At 38.9% G+C, this 25566-nt stretch overlaps 1 protein-coding gene and 1 long non-coding RNA gene across 3 annotated transcripts; one reads left to right on the top strand and one right to left on the bottom strand.

Annotated features, from left to right (window-relative positions):
* Positions 1-945: 945 nt before the first annotated feature.
* Positions 946-7820, bottom strand: LOC309720652. The gene is made up of 3 exons (XR_014280549.1): positions 7615-7820; positions 4221-4310; positions 946-3047 (listed from the first exon to the last, which is right to left on the bottom strand). It is a non-coding gene; the product is annotated as an uncharacterized lncRNA (long non-coding RNA).
* A 71-nt stretch (positions 7821-7891) lies between these two features.
* On the top strand, positions 7892-22449 carry fam204a (family with sequence similarity 204 member A). Of its 2 annotated transcripts, none has more exons than XM_082557753.1 (7): positions 7892-8231; positions 8523-8616; positions 9481-9511; positions 9762-9867; positions 11383-11472; positions 21758-21867; positions 22048-22449. In XM_082557753.1, the coding sequence occupies exons 1-7, from the start codon at positions 8016-8018 to the stop codon at positions 22097-22099; spliced, it is 699 nt and encodes a 232-aa protein (XP_082413879.1). In that variant the 5' UTR covers positions 7892-8015; the 3' UTR covers positions 22100-22449. The 2 variants fall into 2 exon arrangements, with proteins under 2 accessions (XP_082413879.1, XP_082413880.1); XM_082557754.1 differs by having other exon boundaries at positions 7893-8231; positions 9765-9867.
* Positions 22450-25566: the final 3117 nt, after the last annotated feature.

The raw sequence follows: 25566 nt of genomic DNA, 5'->3' as shown, positions 1-25566 counted from the left end.
TCATTTCTTGAATAGGCACTGCAGCTCTTTCCACATAAAGTAAGTTCTCGTCACCTGGAGAGAACTAAAACACACTGACAGTGTGTCATCTATGCGAATTTTGCAGTCATACATGCAGACATTTCTGAATCAGGTAAAACACTGAAAAGTAGTGACATACTTAATATCCAACTACCAGTGTTACATATGCATGTACGTTTTCTGTTTTGTCTCCACTCAGAATAATATTGGGTCACGTTCACAGTAAATATCTAAATTGGCATCTCACAAAAGCCAAGACCAAGCTGTATGTTGTTTATCACAGTTATTCTCTGAAATCTGAGCTTTCCTAATAAACTTTTACAACTACATTATACATCACCGCACCTTTGCATGCTAACTACAGTGCAAACAAAACTTTTAGAAGTAATTAGAGCAAACTAGAGATGATTTTTCAACTCCCTCAGTAAGGATTTCTAAAGATTAAATCTCTCTTAACCCACTCCACAAACACAAACAATGATAAAGCCAAAATCTGATTCTGGTATCTACAGCCCACAGTTTCTATCCCTATCCATAAGAAAGCTGCTTAGCTTTGGCAGCTAGCACACATGTGCATTGCTCCACTGGTAGCTGAGCACAAAAAACCCAAAACAAAACAAAAAAATCATCATCTGAGCTTACTCATAACTGAACTGTTAGGAGCTCAATAAATACATAGAAAGAAACAATGGAAATGATTTACAGTTGTAATTACCAAAGGCCCCAAGATCCAACAGTTTTAAGTAGCCTTTTCATCATTAATAGGAGGGTTGGTCATATGTTATTGCTGCTGGGAGTTTACACAGCTTCAATAACTATCGAAATTCTCCCTCTATTCAGATCTATGGCTAAATCCCAGGTGAGTGACAGGTGCCAGCTACAGGGCTGTTAGGAGAGAGTGTTTGTTGATATAACCGTGTTTTCCTCTCTTTGAGCGACTGATCTGCAAAGGTACACATAAAGGCCCTCCTTCAGCAATGTACACAGAGCACTTCGAAAGGAGTACATAAAAATGCCCCCCCCCCTCTTCGCTGCAACATTAAACAGTGTGGAGGGGGAGTGGGGGTGTGCAGCAGGAGTCATGGGAGGAGGAGGAGGTTTGGTGGGGGGGACTCAAACAAATGCTGGAGAGTGGCAAGTTTGCATTTGCCCATACCAACAAGCTCCTATCTCATTAACAAACCGCTGAAATAAAAGAGTGCTTTTTTGGCTCACAGCTATAAAAAAAATTATCATAGTGATGATGTTCCTCAGCCGTCAACAGAGCTGTGATAACGTTGTTTGATGATGACTTTCCCATGAATGTTAAGCAGCCGCCGCGGCAGAGGAAAGGAGCTTATCAGCGCCTAATGCCCATCTCTAATTCCTGCCCTTCTTGAACTAGCCATTTTCTAACAGCGTTAACTGTCAAATTTACATCCCGTCTTAATGCCACTAAAGAGTACGGGGGATGAAGAGTAAATGACAGCAGTGTAATGAGGAAGGCAAGGCATTCCTTCTTCCACTTTCTCTCCTCTTCTCTTTCTCCAAGGAGAAGGAGATTTCCACAATATGGGGGCTTTTTTTGCCATGATGCCGTGATGGAGAGCTTACCTGTGAACTTACTGCAGGTGTGTGTGAGCGTAATTAGTACTGAACTCTTTTGTGAAGGAAGGGAGGAAGAAAGAGGAAAAAAGGAAAGAGACAAAGAGAAGAAAGAATTCATTCTTTACTGTAACACAAATACAAGGCATCTAAAATATTCTAACAATGAAGCACATGTGGCTTCAATAAGCAAATGTAGAAGAGCTGCTTGAGAAGCTAAAGGTAAAAGAGATTGACTTGGACCAAAAAATTGCCAACAAAACCCTTATTTTATTATGACAAAAGAAGACCAGCAGGGCATATTTAGAAAACAACATGATTAGAAATCACTTCATATGTTGGATTTCCAGTGTATTCTTAGGTAGACATCCTCCCATCAGATCTCGTCCACCAAACCTCTTTTACATGTTTTTATCCGACTTTGTTGCACAGTGCACATAACGAAACAATGCAATGAGTTACATCAGTATTTTGATTCAGTTCATTTGTTATCTGGGAAATAACCACTTTAATTTCCTGTTTCTAAATTGCCATTTGTGCAATAAGTCAATTAAAATTTGAGAACTGTGCAGGAAACAATCACTTCTGACATTCAAACATAGCAATAGGAAAATTGCCACAGCGTCATTAGGAAAACAAATTTAGTTTTAAAATAATAAGCGATAACCTTTGTGATATGTATGTGTATATATGCATATGTATGAGACACTTAAAAACATACATACAGGCTTTTATACATATGCTATCATCGTGTCTGTCATTTCTAATTTCTACATCCTGGTGAGTATAGGTCTCCTTCACCATGGAAGCCTTTATATTTATGCATAGTTTTGCCTCTTTCATGCAAATGAGACAAGTTGAAAGTTTTCTAATGTTTGCATGTAATTTAAGATGGCATTTAAGCCTCCTACCCTAGATGCTATCATCATAATTAATTCATCAGGTAATATTCCCCCATTATTTCAAGACATTATTTTATGTCAGGGTAAATAGCTCTGAGAGCATGCTAACTATTTCGATATAAATACAACGCTCACTTCTATGTGTATTATACAGTAGATTTTAAAATGTGGATATTTAAAAAAGACACAACTTCAAAAATGAGATCAGATGTGCACTGTGTGTTTGCATAAATTGTGATTTGCTCATATTCAGTGAGGGGGAATGCACATTTAATATTCAGTCTTCACTCTCAGACAGAGGAAAATTGGAATAAAGAAAAACAGAAGAGAGGTTGTACCTTCCATTTATGCTGCTATAATCAACCATGCAAGTGAACCTATGAATATGTAGTCCATTTCATCTGAGGGGTCGGACTCTGGTAGGGCAGGCCAGCAAAGATTAAATCTCAGCTCATCTGATTGGACCATATAAAGATTCAAACTGAGCTAATTTCATGCCGATCTGGCTGCCTCCAGTGAAACTATCCAGAAGGCAAGAGGCTATAATGATTTGGAAAAGAACAGACAACAGATAAATGGTGAAATAAAGTTGAAGGGCCTTCTTACCTTTGAGAAGAAATATTTCAATTTAAATGTATCATTTTATCAGCATAAGGTCCTCCAGCTTTGCAGCTCTGAGATTACACCAATTAAATACCAAATATGGTGAACTAGCTGCAAATGAACATGTGCTAATGTTTAGCGCTATGCTGTTCAGCATTCAGTTCCAACTAGGTTTGAATCTGGTGCACATCTATAACAACTATTGCCCTGAAATGAGTGAACTGATAAGTCTCATTCAGCTAGAAACACAACCTTAACGTTGCAAATGTATCTTTTTTGTCATTTCGTAAAGCTTTATGAATTTAACTTGATTTTTTTTTGCAAATAATTATTTTTTTAGTCATTACATAGTTCATACACAGATTTAATTATACTCAATATTTTGTTCTTTTACCAAAGCTTTAAGCTGAAAACCAAAATTTTACATGCAGTATTTGTACTGTACGTAGGGAAACTCACAATATCATACATCTGTAAAAAAAACACGAACATGGATAGGTAGTTTCTTGTTCAGCTCTTATCTGCATGGTATATAACAACCTGTATTTGTATTTGTTGCTGTAAATTTGGCGTATGCACTCTTTGGTGTGAAATATTTCTGACCAGCAAGGTTTATCGTAAATTTAAGTAAACAAATTTAAGAAACTACTTTGGTATCTGGTGGTTTTTGCAAACACTTTACTACTTTTTTTTTCATATTTGATCCAATCCCTGTATTTCATTTGTAATTAACTGACTAATTAATGATGAAATAGTAAACTGGTGAATTAACATAAAAAAATAAATCTTTTGATCATTCGAGCCAATGTTCTGACCCTACAATGGCTAAACATTTCTGCTCTTCCAGGGGTAGCACTGTGTATCATTATCAAACTCTGAGGTTCCAGCTGATCACCTGACTCTGTTTGGATAAACCAGCAAACATCCAGAGGAAACAGCACTGGTTTGTCGCCAACCCTTCTCTTTCTCTGCACTTTGCTGCTGCTGAGCTCTGCCTTTGGGCACGATAGATTTGACACAAGAGTGCTGATGAATCTCATCAGTTTAATGTGTTTATGCTTGCTAAGCCCTAAAAGCTTATTGCTGTTCAATGGAGTGCTACAAAGTTACCTAATTTCCCCCTGGTCGTCTCTCAGCACGCAGACTCTCTCTGGGTTTGCTGGCAACACAGACTCCCAATAACACGATGTACTCTGCAACCTGTGGAAGACAGAAGGCACGCTGTGTCTCACTGATTTGTGTTATTGGCGAGAGAATAGACCTTGACAGAAATACAGTGAGCGCAGATATTACTGTTTTTTCTACCTTAAATTCAACCCATGACTGTCTCTCTCTTTCCACATTGATCCCTTTTTACAGCCTTTTCACTGTAAGTGCTTTAGTCTTATCTCCGTTGCCCCTACCTCGCCTGTCTCATACTCTAACCAATGAGGCTGGCGGCCTATATGACAGCTAACACCCAGTATTAATTAAAATGTCATGCCTCCAAATCAATATTGTAAAACAGTTCAAACACAACTCATCGCCACTGCTGTGATAAGTGCTTTTGGGTGACAGGTAAGTCCAAAGGAAGAGATACGAGAGAATGGTGTGACGGAATTATCCAGGGAGAACATGTAACATTAAAATTTATGACCCCCCTATGTGTTACTTCATTGCTCACAATTGCAAATTATCCACACTGTCATGAAGTACGCGGCGCTAAACTGACAGATCCATAAGTCAGCAGCAACAGGCCAGGAGGCTTGACGTAAGAACTCTTCAGCCTTACTGCAATGCATTAAAAGTGACTAATACATACTCATTTAAGAAGGGGGCTGTCAGAGGGCAGATTTATCAATGCTACTAAAATATTCCATCTGATTACGTTCATGCAGTCTCGTCTCTATTAGGACAAAAACACAAAGCGGGATGTCAGCTATTACCAAAGTACTTTTTAGAGGACTTCTGTGACACACGGTACGAGCTTCTAGCAAAGTTTCCCTTAAAAGTCAAAAAACCGCAGAACTCCTGTCGCAATATTCCAACTATTATGGAGGCAAATTGGGCTGATACAAAACTTTGTGAGGCCGTACGTGTTCGCACATACTCATTGTGAGACAATGTTCAAAAGCAATGCTCAGGATATGGATAGAATGTGACAAATTCTGTCAGAGTAAATATGGTTTAATAAATGAATTAGCTTCATAAATAATGGCTGTAATGACATTTTAGGGGACAATACGCCTAAGCGTTGTCAGGAAATAGTTGATGTATGAGTTTCATGCCTCAGCGGTTCCTCAAAATGAATAGGCATGGGAAGATAGCAGGGGCCTGCAACCAGCCTATTTCCTCGAATTATCTACTTGTTGTCAATTTGCACAGTGGAATTACACATGCAAATTGAACTGCCTGCACAAACACCACTTGGAGATGATAAAAACAAATTAACAAAGGCTATAGAAGGAGGATTTATTTCACTGGCTAACCCAGGTCAAGCAATACATGTATTTTACGATTGTGTGTACCCAATTTTGGTGTAATTATATCAGCAAATTATTCTTTGTAATCTTATTATTTTTTCCCCAACCTTCTCCTTACACACATAATTAACTCCCTTCATATCCTCACAGAAAAAAACAGCTTGCCTCTGCATCAGAGTAACACAGTGTAATCTGATTTGGGGTTCATTTTTGTCACCTTTCTGCAGCTGAAGTACAGAGCGAGGTGAGAGGTCGACAGTTTAGTGGCACTGTTTAGTGTAACTGCTTGGCTAAGGAGCAGACAAATCTACACAGTGTTAAAATATATATATAATCACCTCTTAACATCATCGCTCATACTGGGGAGGAAATTAAGAGTCCCCAGACCTCCACGTTTGCTATTAGATATCTCATTTACTTTGTACACACAGTGCTAATCTGCACTAATGAATTCTGCCACACCAAGCCAGATCGAGATGACTTAAAATTATTACCACTTCCACAGATATGCCTTTCCTCATTTGAGGCTCAATTTGGCTGCCTCGCAAAAACAGTCTGTCACAGTAAGATACTAATAATTAGGGTTTTAAGATGATTAGTTTATCTCTGTGCTCTTACAGTCCTGCCTCTTATCCACCATGGCCAAAACTTAATAAGAGGCTCTAAGTTTTAAACAGCCAACTCCAAATTACCAAGAAATGACAGAAATAATGAACTGGAGCACATGCCAGGGAGAGATGGAAACAAGGAGAGGGAGTCAGCTAGAGAGAGAGAGAGGTGGGTGGTGGGAAAGCTGAGAGACATTAATTCAAGTGTGAAATAGAACACAAAGTCTAGTAATCAATAAGGAAATGATTCAGACCTGCAATGCCAAATTTGTTTAGTATTAACAGGACTTTGTGACTCTCATTTACCTTCAGACACTGATGTGCTCATCAGCTTGTCACACATGTAATTAACGCAGCGATTATGCTGAGTGAGCGATGCCAGTTAATGGTTGCATATTTCCGAGGATGAGATAGAGAATTTTTTTCACGTTTTCCATGACATTCAATATAGTATAAGCCTTATCAGTCAGCTTTAATGTGCACTTCATTTAGCAAAAGCAAACTAAGTAACATCTCTCATCTTAGGCTGCAGGAAGGTCAAGGAGAGAGCAAGGTCCCCATCTTTTACTTTTTTTTCATATTACATTAATAGCACAACACTCTTACTGAACAACTTACCAATTATTTTTTGAAAACATAGCCTATAGCTCATAAAATATGCACACTCTCAATACCTAAACCCTGAATATAAAACCATGTACAGGCTCACTAACCCAAGAAATGTGTGTTTAAGAGAAAACAACAGACTTCAGAAAGTGGAGCGAGAGAATACTTGACATTTTCTATTGAATCCCCCCCCCCCCCCCCCCCAATTACTCAACTACATTTTCTATAATGTATTTCCATAGATTCAGCAGTTAATTATTGAAAAAGTGATAATTTTACACTACATCATTTTAATTGAGGAAATGTTTATGTGTGGCTTATAAACATTTGAAGTTTGAGGTAATTGACTGAAGAAAGAAAAACGGAGGTCCTGTAGCTCTCCTCCAGTACAGCACGCAATACTTATGTTTAAACTTAAGGTGTGTTTCCCTTTTAATGTCTGGCTTACCTGAGCACTGGTTTTAGGCCGTTTTACATACACATCAGTGTCACTGGTCTTCCCCATTATGCTACACTTGCATAGCACAGAAAATACAGACTGTAATTTATGTATATTATGGGCCTTGCAATAAGATGCAACCAAAGAGAGTCTAATGAGAATGAGTGTGAAAGAGCAATTTAAGGCTAGATGCCTCTGCCAGTGCCGGGGGCTATACAAGATTTGCATGCTAATCATTCTAATAATAACGTAATGCCCAAAGCACTTTAAGCAAATTGCGAACTATTGGTCAGAGAATGAAGCTTATCTCACAGAGAACATAACACAAATATAGGTTAACATTTGAATGATTCCTGGTAATTCACGGACCTGTCAGTAGCCCGGCTCACCTCAATTAGAAACGGTCCAGCAGCTGTTTCACTTTTCTGTAAAGCTTGAGCTCCTTCGGAGCTAAAATACCTCCTTACCCGAATACTAGGAAAATATTAAGGAATATGTTAAATAAAACCTGAACTTCTTAAAAGTTCCTACCAATGCAGCCAATAAGAGGTTGCTTTTAGTCCTCGTGCTCCACTGTTTAGCAACAACGCTGATTGGACGTTGTGCTCAGCGCTGTTTGCGATCAGCCAATCGGTGCCATTTAGCAGGCAGCGTCGCAGTGTTTACCCGGAAATGACAGTCGTTCCTAACAACTGTTGTGGAAATCTGTAGTTTACCTATTACGGACCGTTTAAAATACAGTGCAATCATAAATTACCCGTATATGCTGAATATAATCTACTGATTCGTTATGTACAGCGGACTCCTGCCCAGTGGTTTAACCGAAGACGACCTCAGTTCAGATGACGAGGAGGACAAGCCGGGCGATTTAGAAGACGAGAAGAGGGAATTTGAAAAGGGCTCTGCTAAAAACACATGCTCGCTGGAGGAGTCACAATCGACTCACACTGCAGCCAGTGACTCTCCGACATGCAGTATGCCTGGCACATCCCAAGAAATGTGGCAAGTATGTTGTATTGATCTTATTTTTCATTCTAGGTACAGGCTAACCTCTTTGGTTTTAGTGATGCCTGTATAAATGAAGCTAACTCTGAAAGTTAGCTTCACGCTAACTATCTCTAAGTTTACATTTACTATTGCTGCAGTACCCCCAGCCCAGCTCAGACTTAAGCTAACGGTTCATCTGAAGTGAGAAAAGCAGGGTTTTGAAGCCCTCTTCGTATGTCACATCTGTACAGCTGCAGCAGAAAAGAATCAAGAGCAGTGATGCTGTATTCACTTTGTATGTGTCTTTAAGAAATTCCAGGATCTGCGGAGGAAGAAAGATGATATAAGGATATTAAAGGTCACAGAAGACAGAAGAAAAAGGAAAAGAAGAAAGCGAAAGAAAGGTAATGTAGTTCTACATCCAACAGATGGGGGAGTTTTTGTAATTCAGTAGTTCCAATATCAATATATTGGCCAATATTAGTACCTTACTCTGCTCTGCTGCAGGTGCTGCAGATACTGCAGAGCATTTTGGAAGAAGTGAAACTTGAGTAGCTCTGCTGGACATACTGTGTGAAGACAGTGTTTATAAAATAAGCACCTTTTATAGCAAAATGTATTTATAATACTGATATATTTGTGATAGGCTAGTGATAGATTGGTTGATAATATTGGCCAACTACTTCATCAGTCAGGCTCTAATTGTTTGCACATTTTTCCAGTGGACAAAATATTGGTCAATTTGTAAGAAAATAAACCTTTGTATTTGATAGAAACTTACCTTAAAGGTAGTCGAGCAACTTATTGGTACACATGGTATAGCTAACAACTGAAGTAATATCAGGGGTGCCAAACATAAGGCCCGGGGGCCAGACAAAGATTCCAGTCCAGCCTACTGGATGTCTTTGGAAAATCTGAAGGAAGATGTACATTTTAACTATATTGTCATACATTTTGACAGCTCGGTCTACTGATAAAGACTTCTCCCGAAATCATTCGTACTCCCCCAATGTAATGATGTTAAACAATTAAACGACAGTGTAATTGCACTATGTTGAAATTGCACTTCTTTTTCTTATATTGAGATAGCTCAGGTATTGCTTATGCAGTTAAACTACTACATAAAGGGGAATTTCACTGGTTTGGCCCACTTAAGATCAAAGTGGACTGTACGTGGCCATTGATGTAAAGTGAACTTGACAGGCAGACTCATACAGAAGAAACCTACGTATCATTAACTTGTTTGTCTTGTGCGTGTAATTTCACAGGAGCAGAAAGTGGGGAACCTGCAGAAACAAGGTACTGTTACACAACATTACAGACTATGAATAGTCAGGTAAAGTGAAGGATGTTTCCTTTCCTGTTTGTCAAACTATCCTTACGGGCAAATTCCTTACAAAATGCTGTCGCCACAAAGTATGAAAAACACATAGATCTGATTAGAAGGGTAACAAAAGAAATACAGTCAAGTTAATAAAAAGATGGACACGATATATGTCTTATTGCAATGCTGGTCTACATGAGCATTAACAGACATTTTCTCTGTCAGCAGAGAGCGTCAAGAGGAGCGGGAGAAGCACTGGGATGAGCTTAAGCAGTATTTTGGTGTAAATGATCGATTTCATCCCCCTGCATGTTCCAAACCCCCTCCGAAGGTAACAAAGACTGCCTTCCAACTTATCTTCTGAGGTTTAATACTGTGTCTGTCTTAGCTGTTAGAAACACCTTCACATCCTTTGTGTTTCGTTGCCACTGTACCGTCTCATTGTTTTACGTGATATGACATGTGGATTAGGGGGACCTTTATAATAACTCAACCTGACATTGAGAAGTACATTGGGGATTATGCTCAGCTACGTTTAGTGATAAGATTAGGGTGAATCTGCTTTCTAGCGTGGTTAAGATTCAAGTGAGATGTAGGATTTTTTTCTTCACCTGCAAAAAGACTGAAAATCCAAGTGTTGCTTGGCAGAAGATGAGATGGTTACAGCCTCTGTGACTGCAGCTGGAACAAAGACAAAAATGTAAAACTGAACTTTCTTCCATTTGAGTGCATTTCAGCTCTTAAAGATGACCAAACCTTTAATGCAAAACGATTGCAAATTGCTAATGAAGCAAAAATATTTGCAAGCTTGATGAACATTACGATTGACCAATGAATGGGAACTGTTCTAATTTCAATGTGAAATCCCTTTAATGATTATTTTGGAGTATTTTGTGCTTAATTTATCTCAGCAGCATAAGATTGAGGGTTTTTTCTTTTTTTTTTTTTTGTGAATTTAGCCTCATTTTGAATGGGGTGCCAAGCTGGATGTAACAGAACTTGCCACATTATCATAATGAGGTTCTCTTTCATCACTCAAATGCAGATCCTTGTAATTAATATATTATTTCGAGTCTGGCAAGTCTTTCAAACAATTTGAAGTGAGGTAATTGAGGAAAAACTATATCACAGTTGCCAGATGTGATTATTTATCTGGCAGCAGCTTCTCCAAACCCTAACCTTAAACACAGTTCACAGCATAAACGATGACCGTCTGTCCGTTTGAGTTCTGCTTGTGAGAAACTGCTGGTGATAACTGAGTTCACGAGTCGGATCGGGTACGTTCAGGACATTGAACTGTAATGAGCGCACTAAATCAGAGCTGACCAATCGGAGTCAAAAAAATTAATAAAATTCTGCGTTTTAAAACTTGATGTTTACTTTACTGTACTTTTACAGTGAGTCAACAATACATCAGAGGGGACACATTAATAATTGCAGTTTCTTTCCAGTGTATCTTTTTTTTCCACCATGATGAAATTTGGGGGGGCTGAAGAAATCTGGTACTCGGCTCGCTGAGATAGTCTCATCACAGCAGAACTGCCTTGCCATCAGTGACCGGGGGCTTCTCGGCACCCCCCTCTGCTTAGGCCTGTAATGGAAATGTGTAATTAAAGAGTCACATTTATGTTTGGTAATCTCCTGTAGCATTTCTAAGATTTCCCCACTAATATCCAATCAAAAAGGTTTTCATTTGTGAAGCGAAATCTACATATTTGTAGTAATGGCAATCATATTAAAAATAAGGCCCTGGGGACTTTTGAAGTTACTCTTTGATTTTTTTTTTCTCTACCCCTATTTCAAAAAAAAAAAAAAAAAACGATTTTTTTTTTCCCCTCTTCTGCAGTCCGGCCTAGAAAAGAGCATAGAGAGGGCCATAGCTGAAGGGGACATTGCAAAGGCGGAGGAGATGAGCGACAGACTCGCCACTCGAGAGGTACGTTGTGCTGATAAGAGATCTTTGGGGTGCTCCCGCTGTGACAAATCAGGCTAATGGATCCGTGGCCATTTCTGCTGCAAAGACATAGAGGAACAAAAACACACGCAGACATCCACCATTCAGTCCTGCAGCTCTTTTCCATTGAGTTAATGGAAAGCCCTCCCCTTAGTTTTGAAGTGCGGCAGTGTCTAAAGGACTTTTGGCTCTGCTTTTTAATGAAGGGTACATTGCTTTCAAGCCAACTGTTAAATCATTCTCCAGGTAAGAGTTTCATACCTTTGAAGTGTACATGTCCCTAAATGCAGTGCCTGAAGTTTTGTAACTAACCGCCTTGGCAGGCATCAAGGATCAAGTGGTTTGAAACTAATTTAGCATAAAATGTAGCCCACACACACATAATTGTGGTTAAAAAGACATACAGCTGCAGCGTTACTTCTCCGCCGGAGCATCAAAGTTAAACTTCTTTGTTTTATGATGCATTTTGCTTACAGCGTCGCATGAGCATTTTCATTTTGTAATAGTGGCAACAAAAAGATGGAACAGGCTCAGGTTTTCCTGGCATCTGAGGATTTCAATTTGGAGTTATAAGGTGGGAGGGGCCGTCCATTTAACGCTGCTCAACAGAAAAATTAAAGTTATTTAAACGTGGTGTTCAAAAATGTAACTTTTACTCTCATGTTCACGTAGTGGACGGCAGCTAGAGCCATTACTGGCTTCGCTGTGGAGAAGAAACATAGGAGGTGCAAATGATGTGATTTCTTTCGTTAAAAAAAATCTGGATATGATTCGATTTAAAGCAAGTAATCGAAAAACAAATTGCAACCAGAACCTCTTGAATGGATAAGGAGGTTTCTAAATGAAAATATCAACTGTGCTAATTGTGTGAGCATTACATTTGTGACCTAGTATCTCCATTGTGTAATAGACATTGGTGTGCAAGCATTAGAGCCCCTTCATATTTCCATTCTAACTGCGAGCAGAGTGATCGAATATGAGGGAGTTAAATGAAAGCTCTTGTGAGTGGCACCTGTGCTGTACTTTCAGAAAGCCTCTTAGAGCGCTGGTGGATTGGTTTTAGCCTGAGCTGAGGTTCTCGCCTCCCTGGCACCTGCCTTGTGTCTTGCCAGAGCCGTGATGGGACCTGACAGCAGTTTGGCAGCCGCAATTCATTGTTAGGCAGTGATAACTTCATTTCAAGAGAGTATAGATTTGACTATTTTTAAATCCCTAAATGCTAGCTGATGCAAAGTTGTACAGGTTTTCTTTCGAATACAAAGACAAGCAGTCCTGCTCATAGTTAAAAAAGAAAAAAAAATGGGAGAGAAATGGAAGCTAAAAGCCAGAAAGTTTAAGGGATTCTGAATCAGTTATAAAGGATTATAGTGTATATTAATGCAGCCTGTATTTCAGATAGCATTTAGGACCAGAGTGTTTGTTTACCGCCTTCCTGTTCACGTTGACGGGAGCACTGTGACAAACATTTAGAGGATCAATAATCTCCGCTGTGGCCAGAATCAATTTCAAGGTTATAATTGAGTGGCTCATTTGGCACGGAATTGCTTAGATGTTTAATTTGTTTACGGTCATAACATCCTGACATGATTGTGGCAGGCTTTTCACTCGAAGAATAGGAACAGGTTTTCTTCGCGAAAAATGCAAAAGCATTCCGACAGCTGTGAAGAACTGAAGAGGCCTGTTTGTCCCTCTAGGCATTGTTTTGTAAAGAAAATGCTGGTACATGTTGGATGACAATGTTTCAGAGTATTTTCATCCTCAATCTAATGCATTCCCACTTATCTCCTCAAAGCAAAGGGAAATAGAAGAAAGATAGAGAGCTTGCTGTCAGAATCCCCTCTTTTGTAAGACGGAAATGTTTGTTTCTGCTGTTTTGAGCTCCCACAAGTCAATTAATGATTTCCATTTGCTCTACTTCCTTTCTTACGTTTTTTTAATCTAAACATTAAAACAATTTGGTAAAACCCTGTTTTGAAGGCTCCTTATAAATTCTGAGATATGTTTTCTTTCATCTGTCAAACTTCTAAGACACGCGGCTTGGATATTGCAGGTTGTGGGTTTTTATTCTCATTACGGTTTTTAAATATGTTTCAAAGCTGAAAGCCTTTGTTTTTAGATTAATTCGTGAAGACATGCTCAGATTTTTAAATAAACATATTACCCCTCTAAAGAAATTTTTATTATTGTCTACAGTGCATTTCCAAAGCTTCCTAATGTAGTTTAATAAATTATACAGACAGTTTCTTTTCTCATAAAGATGCCTGTTGATCCTCCTCAGCGCATTTAGATTTCTTTTCACATGCTTTAGAAGACAGAAAACAATGTAAAAATCTCCTTGCCTCTAAAGTAGTCTTAATAGTTCAGTAGATTAAAAGGTGCAAGTCCTCCAATTAAGACTTGGTCTCCATCCTTTGATTACTGCACATTATTTTACTCTGCAGCAAGCTGCGTACGGGCTTATTAATTCTGTAATTAGCATAACAAGAAGTGACAGACACATACACTATAAACGGCTCAAAGCATGTCATGAGGCCTGATAGCATCCAGCAGCTCATATTTAGCAGATTGATTTTTCTGTTCCTGGTAAATGAGCTAGTATGAAAAGATTATAACTGATAAGTAGTAAAGAAAATCTTATGTTATCTTATGTTTATCTGTAGTCACTGTATCAAACAGGATCAAATGCAGTAAAACCAAAGCAATCAAAGTGTTATACTTACTTTTTCACACGACTATAAGGTACTGAAATCTACTCAATTTCTACATCTAACTCTACTTTTTGACTGGGTGCCACTTTAGCTCACATGGTCAGACTGCAGTGGCCCAGATTTGAGTCTGACCTGTTGACAAAACCCCCCAAAAGCTTAAATCATCCATTAAATCATCAGCGTCACACAAAACATTCAAAATTACTTCTGGAATTTGTGTGATTGTGATTTACATGTAACAGGAAGAGCAGTGGACCAACGATTGATCCCTGTGGGACACCATAATAAGGTGCTTTCAATATCTAAATAAATATGATTTAAGCTATCAGGTTATCACACTCAAAAATTTTATATCCATCCATCTTTTCTATCCACCCTACTTGTTAACGATTCAATTCAGGGCCGCAGGGGTGGGAGCCTGGAACCTATGCTGCGTGTCATTCATTGGGAGACAGGCACACCTCTCGACATGTAGCCAGCTTACTATTACAAATTATTCTAAGTCCTTTGAAGGGTTATTAGAACCATGCAATTTTCGGAACAATGACTACTTATTCTATAATGACTGTACTCTAAATCGGACACTAATGTAAACTACTGTCTTTGCTGCACTAATCCACATTCTCATTGTAGTACTTCAATCAACAGGAAAAATGAAATATCTATTTTATTAAACAGAGCCGCTGATCTGTTTTTGAATGTATCCGTACATTTGCTTCATATACAGTAAGTGGGTATATTTCTTTACAAAAGACCATCATGTTGTGTTAGCCTTTTATTGCCCCATGGCTGTCATCACAGTTATTAGAGTGGCATTAACATTTCAAAACAGAAACTCTCTGTAGTCTGCCACAAACATGGATGTCGGGTGTATTTCATGACTTGCAGGAGCTTAAGGATATGAAAAATGAAAAACTATGTTGCATTGCTGCTGGCCTCACCATCAGGATGGAAGCAGCCCCATGTACATGGCCACAAGTACAAAGAAGGTGTCTTAAAAGACAGTTTTTCTTTTCAGCCTATGCCCTGCAACAGAAAAACCACCACCAACAACAAACTATGCACGGCCCAGTATGTTTTAGACCAGAGGCTGACCGGCATTGAACTTTTAAGGCCTATACTGGTATTTGGTGATTTAATTGGATATCGGAACTGCTACATGTAGTCTGGATTGACCTTTTGTCGTGGAGCTTTCTTGTTATGCCACTTTGAGTAATAATAACGTGCTACATCCAAACTGTTTAAAAATGAATCCCTCCTAATAGATTGTATTGTAATTAGCCATATGAATATGTATTAACTGGAGCCATTTATAGTTTCTGTAGCTTTTGAACATGCGGATGGTTATAACATCCCTCATTATGTTCTAGCTTGCATTTCAATAGTGCAGCTGCTGAAAGGAAAAGCCCCACTGTCCTTGAAATCTACCCTTTGGAAAGCCTCGCTTAAACGCTGTGAAACAAAGGTGGTGCGGCATTTTGTCAGAGGAGACATGGTGGCTTAGTTGAAACAAAGAGCTGAACTAAGAGTGTTTCATGATATTTATGTTATTTAACACCTTTTTTCTTCTCGCCACCTTCCCCCCGCCATGCCCTGTGTTTGTAATCAAAAAATTAATGAGCGGCGCTTTTGTGGAAAGTAGGCTTTATCAGATTTTGACTTTCCCCGCCCCACATCAGAGAAGGAGTCTGACTCCGTCTCCCCTGCGAGCCCCCCCAGGCCACCTCGCAGAGAGTTCAGGGAAACTCTCCTCTTTGTTCATTTTTCCTTCAGCATAAGCAATTTATCACTGAATGAACTTTTATTGTATCTCTGGATGACTCACATTAAATTTTCGCCCATTAATTTTGAAATGGATTTTGAAATGGGTACTAAGCTTTTATCAAATGCCTGGGAATCTCATTTGGATTATTGTATTTCATTAATTACTTGATAGACAAAGCATACTTTTCAATGTAGATTTGTGTGCTGTTTAATTAATTAGCATGTTTTCTCTTTTAATTAAAGCCATTTTTTTAAATTAAAGCCCACAGCAAAACACATATATAATTTGTTTGTAATTAGGCCTTAATTGGTGGTAGTGGAAGCTTAGCACCCTTGGTTTCTTTTTTCATGATTGCCATTTTATTGCCAGTCACTCATTAATTAAACAGTTTTTTTTTCTAATTAGCTTATAAAACTGTTGATGGCATATTATTCTAAGTGTGAGTTCAAAGCTTGCTAATAAGCCTACCCTACTCAGAGGAGGCGAGATAATGAAATGGCACAAAGCAGACGAACTTTCAGAGATTTTTTTTTTTTGTCTATTCCCTAAAGATGACATCTTGTATGTATCTAGGATCAGATTACTAGAAAAGGAAATGGAGACATTGCTGTTCTCCTGTGCCTTCCCTGAAGTGCCATTGTTTTTAGCTTTCCGTGTAATTCTGTTTGTCAAAGAGGAGGCAAGATGACAAAAAGCTCTAATGAGGCTGCCCCAAAGAAAACTGACACTGTAGTGGGAATATAACAGCATGAAGGTGCGTGCTATGATATTCTGACTGTATTATAATGAAAACAGTGACACATTGTAATTGTTTATCCTTCATTATTAGACATTGACAATCAGTGATTTACCTTTTCTACGATCACTGTTAAGCTCCTAAGAAAAGCTATGGCAGTTTGTCCATTACATAATTACTTTGTTTGCTATTGGAAAACAGTAACAACATATTCTGCTTACATTAAAAAAATTAGATATTTTACTCTATTATTTTAATTTCCTTCAACTTTATAGTCTGGCTTCACCACAGAGTTTTTCTGAACTAAGTAAATGAAAACCCCAAATAACAAAAAATGGCCAAAAGATCTTTTATTGGTGATAACTAATTCCACATTGCACTACTTCTTTTTATAAAATCTAATGTATTGATAGATTAAACTGCTCAGCAGTATGTACAATTAGCAGCCCTTTGGCTTTATGTTGGACGAAATCAATTTGAAGACAAGTGATGGACAAAACAGTCTTTTACATCAACAAAATAATCATTTGTTTCAGGAGTCAAACCAGCAGGTATGAACAAATGTATCCTTTTTAACAAAGTGCAGCTGTAGAGCAAAGACTCAATGCATCTTTAATAATAAATAGCTATATTTCCTTATGTAACATTTGATTTCTTATATTGGAAAAAAAAAATCTTAGTTTGTGTAAGTCATTTGTATCACTTTGAGTCGTTTTCAGAAATAATGACAGTATCTTTTCCTTGGTGTTCTGTAACAATAAACTGACTATCATTGGGTGTTGACCTGGCCCTCCAAAGGCCTAGTACAAGTTAGACTTACTGTGAATCATGTAAATAATCTGTAGACGACTTGATAATAAAAACAGCAGCAAGAGAGCACCTCTGATTCTAGGGTCGGATTTTTTATTTTACCTCAACCTATTGTTTCACCTTGGAGATTTAAATAACGGACTAACTAAATAAAATCTCGTAAAATCTTTTCTTTTGAATACGATATGGGTGGTGCTGATTGACCCCTCGATCTTTTGACCTTCCCTGTCCTGCTGCAACGCTGAGGCTAAGAAGCCAGAGACACGTATTTCTTCCCCCTTCCACCTCAGTCCTAAGAAATTATGCTGAAATAACACACAAGCTGCCTAATCTGATATTCATTCCTTTCTTATATAGCCCTGCTTTCCAAAGTTGACTAAGGCCACATTATTTAGGCATTAAGGTAGTGTGATAAGGGAATTAGGCTGGTCATTAATCGTTTACACGTCAAATGCAGCAGAGCAGCTCGGGGAGGTGATTTAGTGAGGCAAAGCCATATAGCCCTTGTTAATCCACCTCTCACACGTTTTAATTGGAAGAGGCTTCCTGGATAGGAAATTTATGAATGGATTTAAGGCCATTTCTTCCTTAAAGCCATCATTTATTTCATATTGTTAATAGGAGCTTTAACACTTTATCCACATGGAGACGTATTTTTCTCATCTCCCATTCAGCTATTGTCTTTTTGCACTGGCTGGTTAATTGCCACAGTGTTTTTATGATCCCTGTGCTACAAAAGGAGGGACGCAGCGTAAAACAGACACACAAATGAAAACAAAGTGTGAAAGCGTTATTATGAGCAACTTTGTGCGTGATTTCCACACACGCAATGCAAATTTTGACGTATTTATTTTTTGTATCAAGGCCCCATGTTTGGGTCTCTGCTTGAATCTCCATGACGACCCAAACATGGATGAACAGAAAACGGCACTATTGACTTAACCCTCCTAGTGGCCTTAAGCTGCTGCTGCTGCTGCTGCAGTGCCAGCATTGTGCAGGCTGAATTTTTTGCCTTCAAATCTTCCAAAGGTCAGAGAATTAATCCTCTGAATAAACCTTGTTTTTAGCAGGGCTGCACACAGGCCACACAGGAGAGAGAGGGAGAGAGAAACGAGGCACGGGAAACATGCATGTGATGGACATTTAATTGTACATTAATATGTGGTGGAGTGGGAAGAATTGCCTTTTAGGAGCCACATAAACAAAGAATGCAGGAGGTTTTCCTGTCTCCTGCCTTTATTCCCGCTTTGTACTTCCATTCTTATTTTTCCCCAGCCTGTGATGTGAAAGGATTTGGCACTAAGATGCACGCAAGGGGAGGGGGGAGGAAAAAATCCTGAAAAGTGGATCAAAAAAGTAAATGAAAAATAATGTCATATTACTGAAAATATGAGAGGCTAATTTGTGCCGACTTTTTGCTAATTTTGTTCTCGCCACAGAAAGAGGAGCCGTCACCTGCTCGGCGCCACAGCGCTGACAGTGCCAGTGATCCATGAAATAAGCTGCCGCTGGCTTTGTTCAGATAAGAATGAACAAATCTGCACAATGTACTGCTCTCGGAATCTCATTTTCATACTTGCATGCAGGCTAAAAGAAATAAGCTGTTTGCAGGCTTGATTAATCAGACATTTGAGGGTTTTTTTTTTGTCTCTTTGATCTGTTCTGTCTCCTAGGTAACTTGGTTGACATTAATGTTGAGCCCCAGCAAAGACAATCAGGGAGTGTAGACTAAACAGATATAAAAAAAGAAACAGGGAAAATATTAAAGACCTTTAATGCTTTAAATGTAGTAAAAGCTGTGTTGTGAATTTAAAAGAGGGGGAAATGAGGGCCATGGAAGTGGGTTTTAATTTTGCTTTTGGAATGTTCAGGAAGGCGTGTTTTCAAGACCTTTTGCATTTCAAATGCAACCCCACAGGAGAGCAGGTTAATGTGGGTAATCCTCGTGTAGGCAAAAAGAAAAAGCTCTGTCAGTAAATCTCCAAATTAAACCATTTAGCATCATGCAGTTTCGTTTGATTTGCTCCCAGAATGAGCCAGTGTGGCTTTCTTTCTTTTTTTTTCCTTTACAAACACAGAGAGCAAGAGCTGTTCTCAGATTTGTCAACAATTTAATAAATGTGTGGTTTATAATCTCAGCATGCATCAGAGCCACTCAGAAGCATTTAGCACCTACGCTGCTCTGCCAAGAAGCAGGGAACACCCTGAAGTGGTTTTATCTGCTCGCAAATCTACTGCAAATGTTTGAGCAACCGTCCCCCCTCCTTGTTATAACTCTCTTAAAGAGGAGAGGGGAGGAGAAAAGAGGAGAAAACATGATTTGAGGAATTTAAAACCTATAAAAATGGCAAAGAACTGGAGAACTGTCATAGTATGTACGCTTCAGGTTATGCAGACGCTCTCACAAATCTTCCAGTGACTGTATAGATGAATGCCTTGAGGGCCCAGCCGGAGCCCAGTACTTGCAGCCAGCCGGAGCCCTTATCTTAAATCCAAGCAAAGTACCATTAATCTTTTTGAAAGACCTTTATGGCTTTTAATGTATCCCAAATTAGAACATTTTACACCCTTGGTTCCTGAAATATGGTGATAAAAAGCCTTTAGAGTTTAATTTTTCCTGCCTGCTCGCTCTGACCTGCTTAATCCCAGCATGCATTAGGAGATATTTTAGTTTCAGTCTTTCTAATAAAGTTTATCCCACTTAATTATAATTGAAACATTTTTTTCCAGCAGGTCTTTTTTTTTTTTTAAGTGGTGCAGTGGTGGCACATTTCTTCATTACCTTAAGACTTTCTTTCCCCCTTGATTGTACTCTGAATATTACAAAGAATTACCCAAAGGTTTGGTGAAATTGTTCCAAGTTGTTTATCAAAGTTTGCCTTTGCTTGAATAATAAACCTATCTCAGGAGTGAAAGAGGGGGCAGGATTTTTCCCTTTGTTTCCTGTGCTTCTGTGTGACTGGGGTTATTGGGATTATTCTGCTTCACAATACACACATATGTCTTCCCTGGGATTTGAATGTTTGCCTCTTACAGTCACGGTCATTCTCTTCACTTCTGATTTCAGGGACTGCCTGCATTGCTCCAAAAAAAAAGTCTCTTTTACAATTGGAGACGAGTGGAAAACGCCTTTGCAACATTTTTGAAGTGGAGGGGGGGAGGCAGCACAGCTGACATCGTCTGTCATTGTTTGTTTAGTATTTCATTTGCACATTAAAAAAAGGATCTAAAAGAAACAGCATTGAGAGGATGGAGGGGGAAAGACTGTAAACTCTAAGCTGAAAAACACAGCTCTTAAAATACATCAAATATATAGTGATGAGAATTTTATTGAAACAGTGCTCATGTTCAAAAAAAATAAAACTACACTTTTTGTTAATATTTGTAGAGACCTGTGCATAATATTCAGCTTTTAGTTCTCTACAACATCTAAAAATTCTTTGCAGTCCTCGAAGAAAAAATGTCACATTTAATCTATCATCTAAAATGTGAGAGAGCCGAGTGACTTTATTCGCTACTCTTTGACAAAATACAAAGAAAACAAGCAGATATTGATATTTTTTCCACTTTTCTTTGTAATCTAAGCAGGTGTTGTCCCTACTTCCAAGTTTAGCATCCATTTAGAAAGTGTGTAAGAAGCTTTAGCTGCTCAGATACATCAAGGAGGGTTCAAATCCTCAGTAAAAACAGGAACATCGAGTCCTGCTACAGACCTGACTACGCAGGCTTTGGGATAATATATAAAAACAGAACACGTTGAAGCAGATTTTCTCCATTATGATGGGGCAACCCATCTGCCATGTACCTTTTAAAAAGAGCTGCTCACATATTGACTTCATTTTTTTCTTTTTTTTCTTTTAAATGCTTCATGACTTGTAAGATATTGTACATCTCATTCATAGAAATAAGCAGGTGTTTGCTGCAGAATTATTGTTGCATACATGTAAAATAGCATTTATTCCTACTGAATGAAATATATAATGTAGGCTTTCGTGGTCACATTCTGTCAAATATGTTGCACTCAGTCCTGACGTCACATATCGCCAGACTTGCTAGACTGCAGGATTGTACGGCATTCACGTGTCGTTTGGTTTAATGACAGTTTTGCTGTGGTGTGGAGGAGGCATCGCAGGCAGCAGAGACTTCGACAAGAAGCCACCCTCACACATCAGTCAGAAGGGGCTTTTTTCTTGCCACAGACTGATTTTCATTCTCTAATGAGCCTCTCCTCTGTCTGCCTCCAAATAGATGGCCGTGAAAATCGCTCAAGCTGCTGATTGCCGTGACTTTGTGCAAGGCAAACAGGAAGAGGAAGCTTTGAGGGCAGCGCAGAAAAGGAAGAAGCAAATAGCCTGGGGGTATGACGTCTGTCTCTGGTCTCATGTTTATGCTTGCCATCATTTCTGCCATGCGCGACCACTCTGGGTTCAAGTACAGTTAAGATAGAGCCGCCGAAGCCTGAATTAGCTAGTGTGATTGAAGTTGATGGCTAAAATGTATTCATAAGAGCTTCAAAGTTTTTTTTTTCTGTTTTGCAGCTTTGAGGCGAAGAGGCGGTGGGAAACCAAAAGCAACATGGGCTACATGTGAAAAACACGGAGGAAGAAGAACAAGACTTTATGTGTGTGTGTGTGTGTATATATACATATATATATATATGTGTGTGTGTGTGGCAGACTGATCATGTTTCTTCTTATAATTTTTTGTATATTTTGAAGATTTTACAGCAGCAGCATGGGAGAGGAGAAAAGTCAGCAGTTGGCTGAGATGAAAAAAAAAAACCCAATCCAAAGAGTAAAAAGGAGGAAAAAATGATGGAGCATTCAAATTAATTCCTAAGGCACCCACTGGTGTCTGCATTGTGTTATTTTTCATTACATTTCAGTGATTTGAGCGTTCTGCCCCCCCCCTTCAAATTAAATCTGGTGTACATTACTGGATGATGCGTTTATTTATTGCTGTAAAGTGGGTTAATCATGAAGGCGCTCTTTTCTTCTTCTGAGGAAGAGAAAGGAAAGATTAGAGCTCTAATGCAATGTACAGGATAATGTGCGATAGGATTTGGGAGTAGAAAATGAAATTTGGCTGCTGTAAACTGTTGTGAGCAGTCGTAAACTGGAAGTTCGAAGCAGAGGCTTTGCTGCTGGCCCTCGCCCACGCTATTGTTTCGGAGCCTGAACAAGAGGCGCACGCTGTTTCTCGAAGCATACACTCACTGCTCATTGTGTGATGAGCTCTCTTCAGCATCTGTAAACTCGTCTAAAAACCGTTCCTCTCCCTCTTACTTTGATCTTTTTTCTTCTTCTGCTTTTTTTTTTTTTTTTTTTTGATCTGCAGCGCTTGCCTCCGCAGCTACTCAACACTTCTGAAATGCTCATTCAGATTCCAGGAAGTGTTAATTGCAACCAGCAAGCACAATAAAAAGCTGAAGAAAGATAATTACTTTTAGTCATAAAGCTTGATTTTTTTTGATTTTTTTTTAACCAAACCACTTTAAAAGAAAAAAAAAGACTGCTTTGCTTCAAGGTAATGAGAATTAAAAATTAATCCACCTAAGTTGTTTGCATTTCACATATTTGAGCACTTTGTCCCCTGGTGAGGCGCGTTCTCATAGGCTCACTGCATCGGTATGGAGTAAATTTAACAAAACATCAGCAATAAAAGTTTTTAGGTCATTATGACGCAAAACACCTGAGCTAAAGAAAACCAAATATGAGCTCGAGAGAACTTGGTGAACTTTAAAAAAACAGGCAACTGTTTTGTATCCTCTCATGTCACGTGACTGTGTCAGAGAAGCTGTCAGTTGGCGGGAATTGGTGCTAATTAAACTATTAATTATCTCTGTAATGAGACACAAGTTAAAACTGTGTTAAGCACATCAAAGTACAACATGGGATTTCTTCACTTTGATGAATGCTATGAAAAATATATCTTGACTGAAGAGTGAGGAAACATCAGAGATGCTTCATTAACGGCAGCAGAATTAGGAAGGAAGAAAAAAAAAATGTATGGCCTTTGAAAGTTTTTGGATAAGTGCTTAAGCGCGAGACATTTATTACAGGGAATTACTGGATGCAGGTCTGATTATTGCGTATTTCACAAACATTGCAGAACTTTCCAGAGATAAGAGCGCTCCAAGAAAACCGGCCTCCTTTTTTGCTGCTACAGGATTATAGAACAAAAAACCATCACAGTACGTGGACTTGTATTCATGTAGCCTTATTTTAAAACTAGTTGATGTCAGTGAACATGACCGGTGCTGATCCAAGAGCAGCGCAGCGACGTATCAATAGCATCTCACTTATTAATCTCTTTGAACGCAGCATAATGCCCTGAGCAGAGATGAGTCTGCTTTTAAGCTGGAAAATCCACTTTCCCATCATGTTGAGGAGGTGTTTTCAGTAGTCTCTTACTGGAGGCCAATCTTAGCCCCTTGGGCACATGTCGAACCACTTCTAGGAAAACTGTTGTGTAAAGCCGGCTTTGAAAGAAAAGAAAAAAAACCCCTCAACAACAACAATCCCATTAAATGGTTGGAAAGCTGCTGTTGTATGAAAGGGAACATATGTTGCTGGTAACAAGACATTGGCGCTATCGCTTGCTGCTATCGCCGGCTGGAAGAGGATTAACTCGGAGGAGAGATCTCCGAGATGCTGCTGATAAAGGCTAGCCACGCTGAAAAACACTTCACACCTAGAGCGCGGTGTAGCTCAGAGGAAGGCGGCTTTGTTTGTGTGTTGTTAATTGTTTTCACATCAAATTTTAGCTGCAGCGGTTTTTGGGGGGATTTGTTTCACACATTTTTTTATTTTTTTTAAAGTTCAGCTCCATTTGGAAACCATTAGTTTCCAAACGGAGTGGAGCTGAGAGCCAAAACACCACTTTGGCATTTCATAAAAGGAAAAAAACCAAACAAACCAAGAGTTTTACATCTTTATTATCAAAGTGTGATGTGTTTTGTTTTTTAGTTTATTAGTGCCTCATGTCCTATTTTGTTTTGTGCCTTGAGCCAAAGCAGAAGAGCTGTAACGTGTCAGGTTTTATATTTGATATCACGTCAGTTATGATTGTATTCTTGCACACAAGCCCCCCCTTTCCCCAAACACCTTATTCCCAAAGTAACACAGTGGGAGTGACAGACAGCGTGGATGTTGACATATTCCTTGGCTGATTTAATGACCTGCTTAATTCTGGCACGTCGGCAGCCCTCTCAGATGTTTTGCAGTTTTAATTAGTGTAATCGTCGCTCTCGAAAAAGGCCACAGGGTTGTTTAATGGGTCATGTTTGTCAAGATGCACAGAATTATAACACAAAAGACATGCCATTTATTCAGCGCTACACTCTTAGAGTGATTATGGGTGTCACAATTGATAATTAGAGGAAGAATTGATTCATCCGAAAGCCAAAATGAACCTCTGTGGTGTGAGGAAATTAGTTTGACAGTGTTTGGATGAGCGGTGTTTACACTGCAGTGAGGCGGTGTGGGAACACTTCACCACTCTCCTGTTAACCGAGGCAGCGTGCACACACTTAACCGCTGTTTGTGGACGGGAGAGTAAGGAGGCTGGATGTGACATCTGGAGTAGCGACTGGAAAATTTTCAGCTGTGACCAAACTTTTCATGAAATTATCAATGCGCTGTTTCATTCTGCAGGCTCGTGTCACATGATAAGCAGAGGTTATGGTTCCGATTTTCAGGCAGCAAAGAACAAAGTTCTCTGCACAGTTCTCTCAAAGTGTGTGAATTAGGTCAGGCTAACAGTTATGATTTATAAAAACTGTTTAAATGCACTTACTCTGCACTAATTAAAAACTATTCTATATTATGTGGGTTACATATACACCCTCTTAATTGTTTCTTAGTTCAAAACTGCTTCGAAAGCATCTATTTTATCATTTAGCCTGACTTGTAGAACAAAAGAATGAAAGTGAACTTTCAATTAATTTTCTCCCTTTGCTATCGCGAAATAAAAACATTCCCACGCACAAATATGCTGAGCATGCACTCATTACGTATTCATCTTCATTCTGCAAACCACATATTGCATTTTATCTG

This window comes from Aulonocara stuartgranti, assembly GCF_965226115.1.
Source record: "Aulonocara stuartgranti genome assembly, chromosome: 13".
Classification (NCBI taxonomy): domain Eukaryota; kingdom Metazoa; phylum Chordata; class Actinopteri; order Cichliformes; family Cichlidae; genus Aulonocara; species Aulonocara stuartgranti.
The sequence above is the reverse complement of the archived record's forward strand: the minus strand, read 5'-3'. Positions and strand labels throughout refer to the sequence as shown.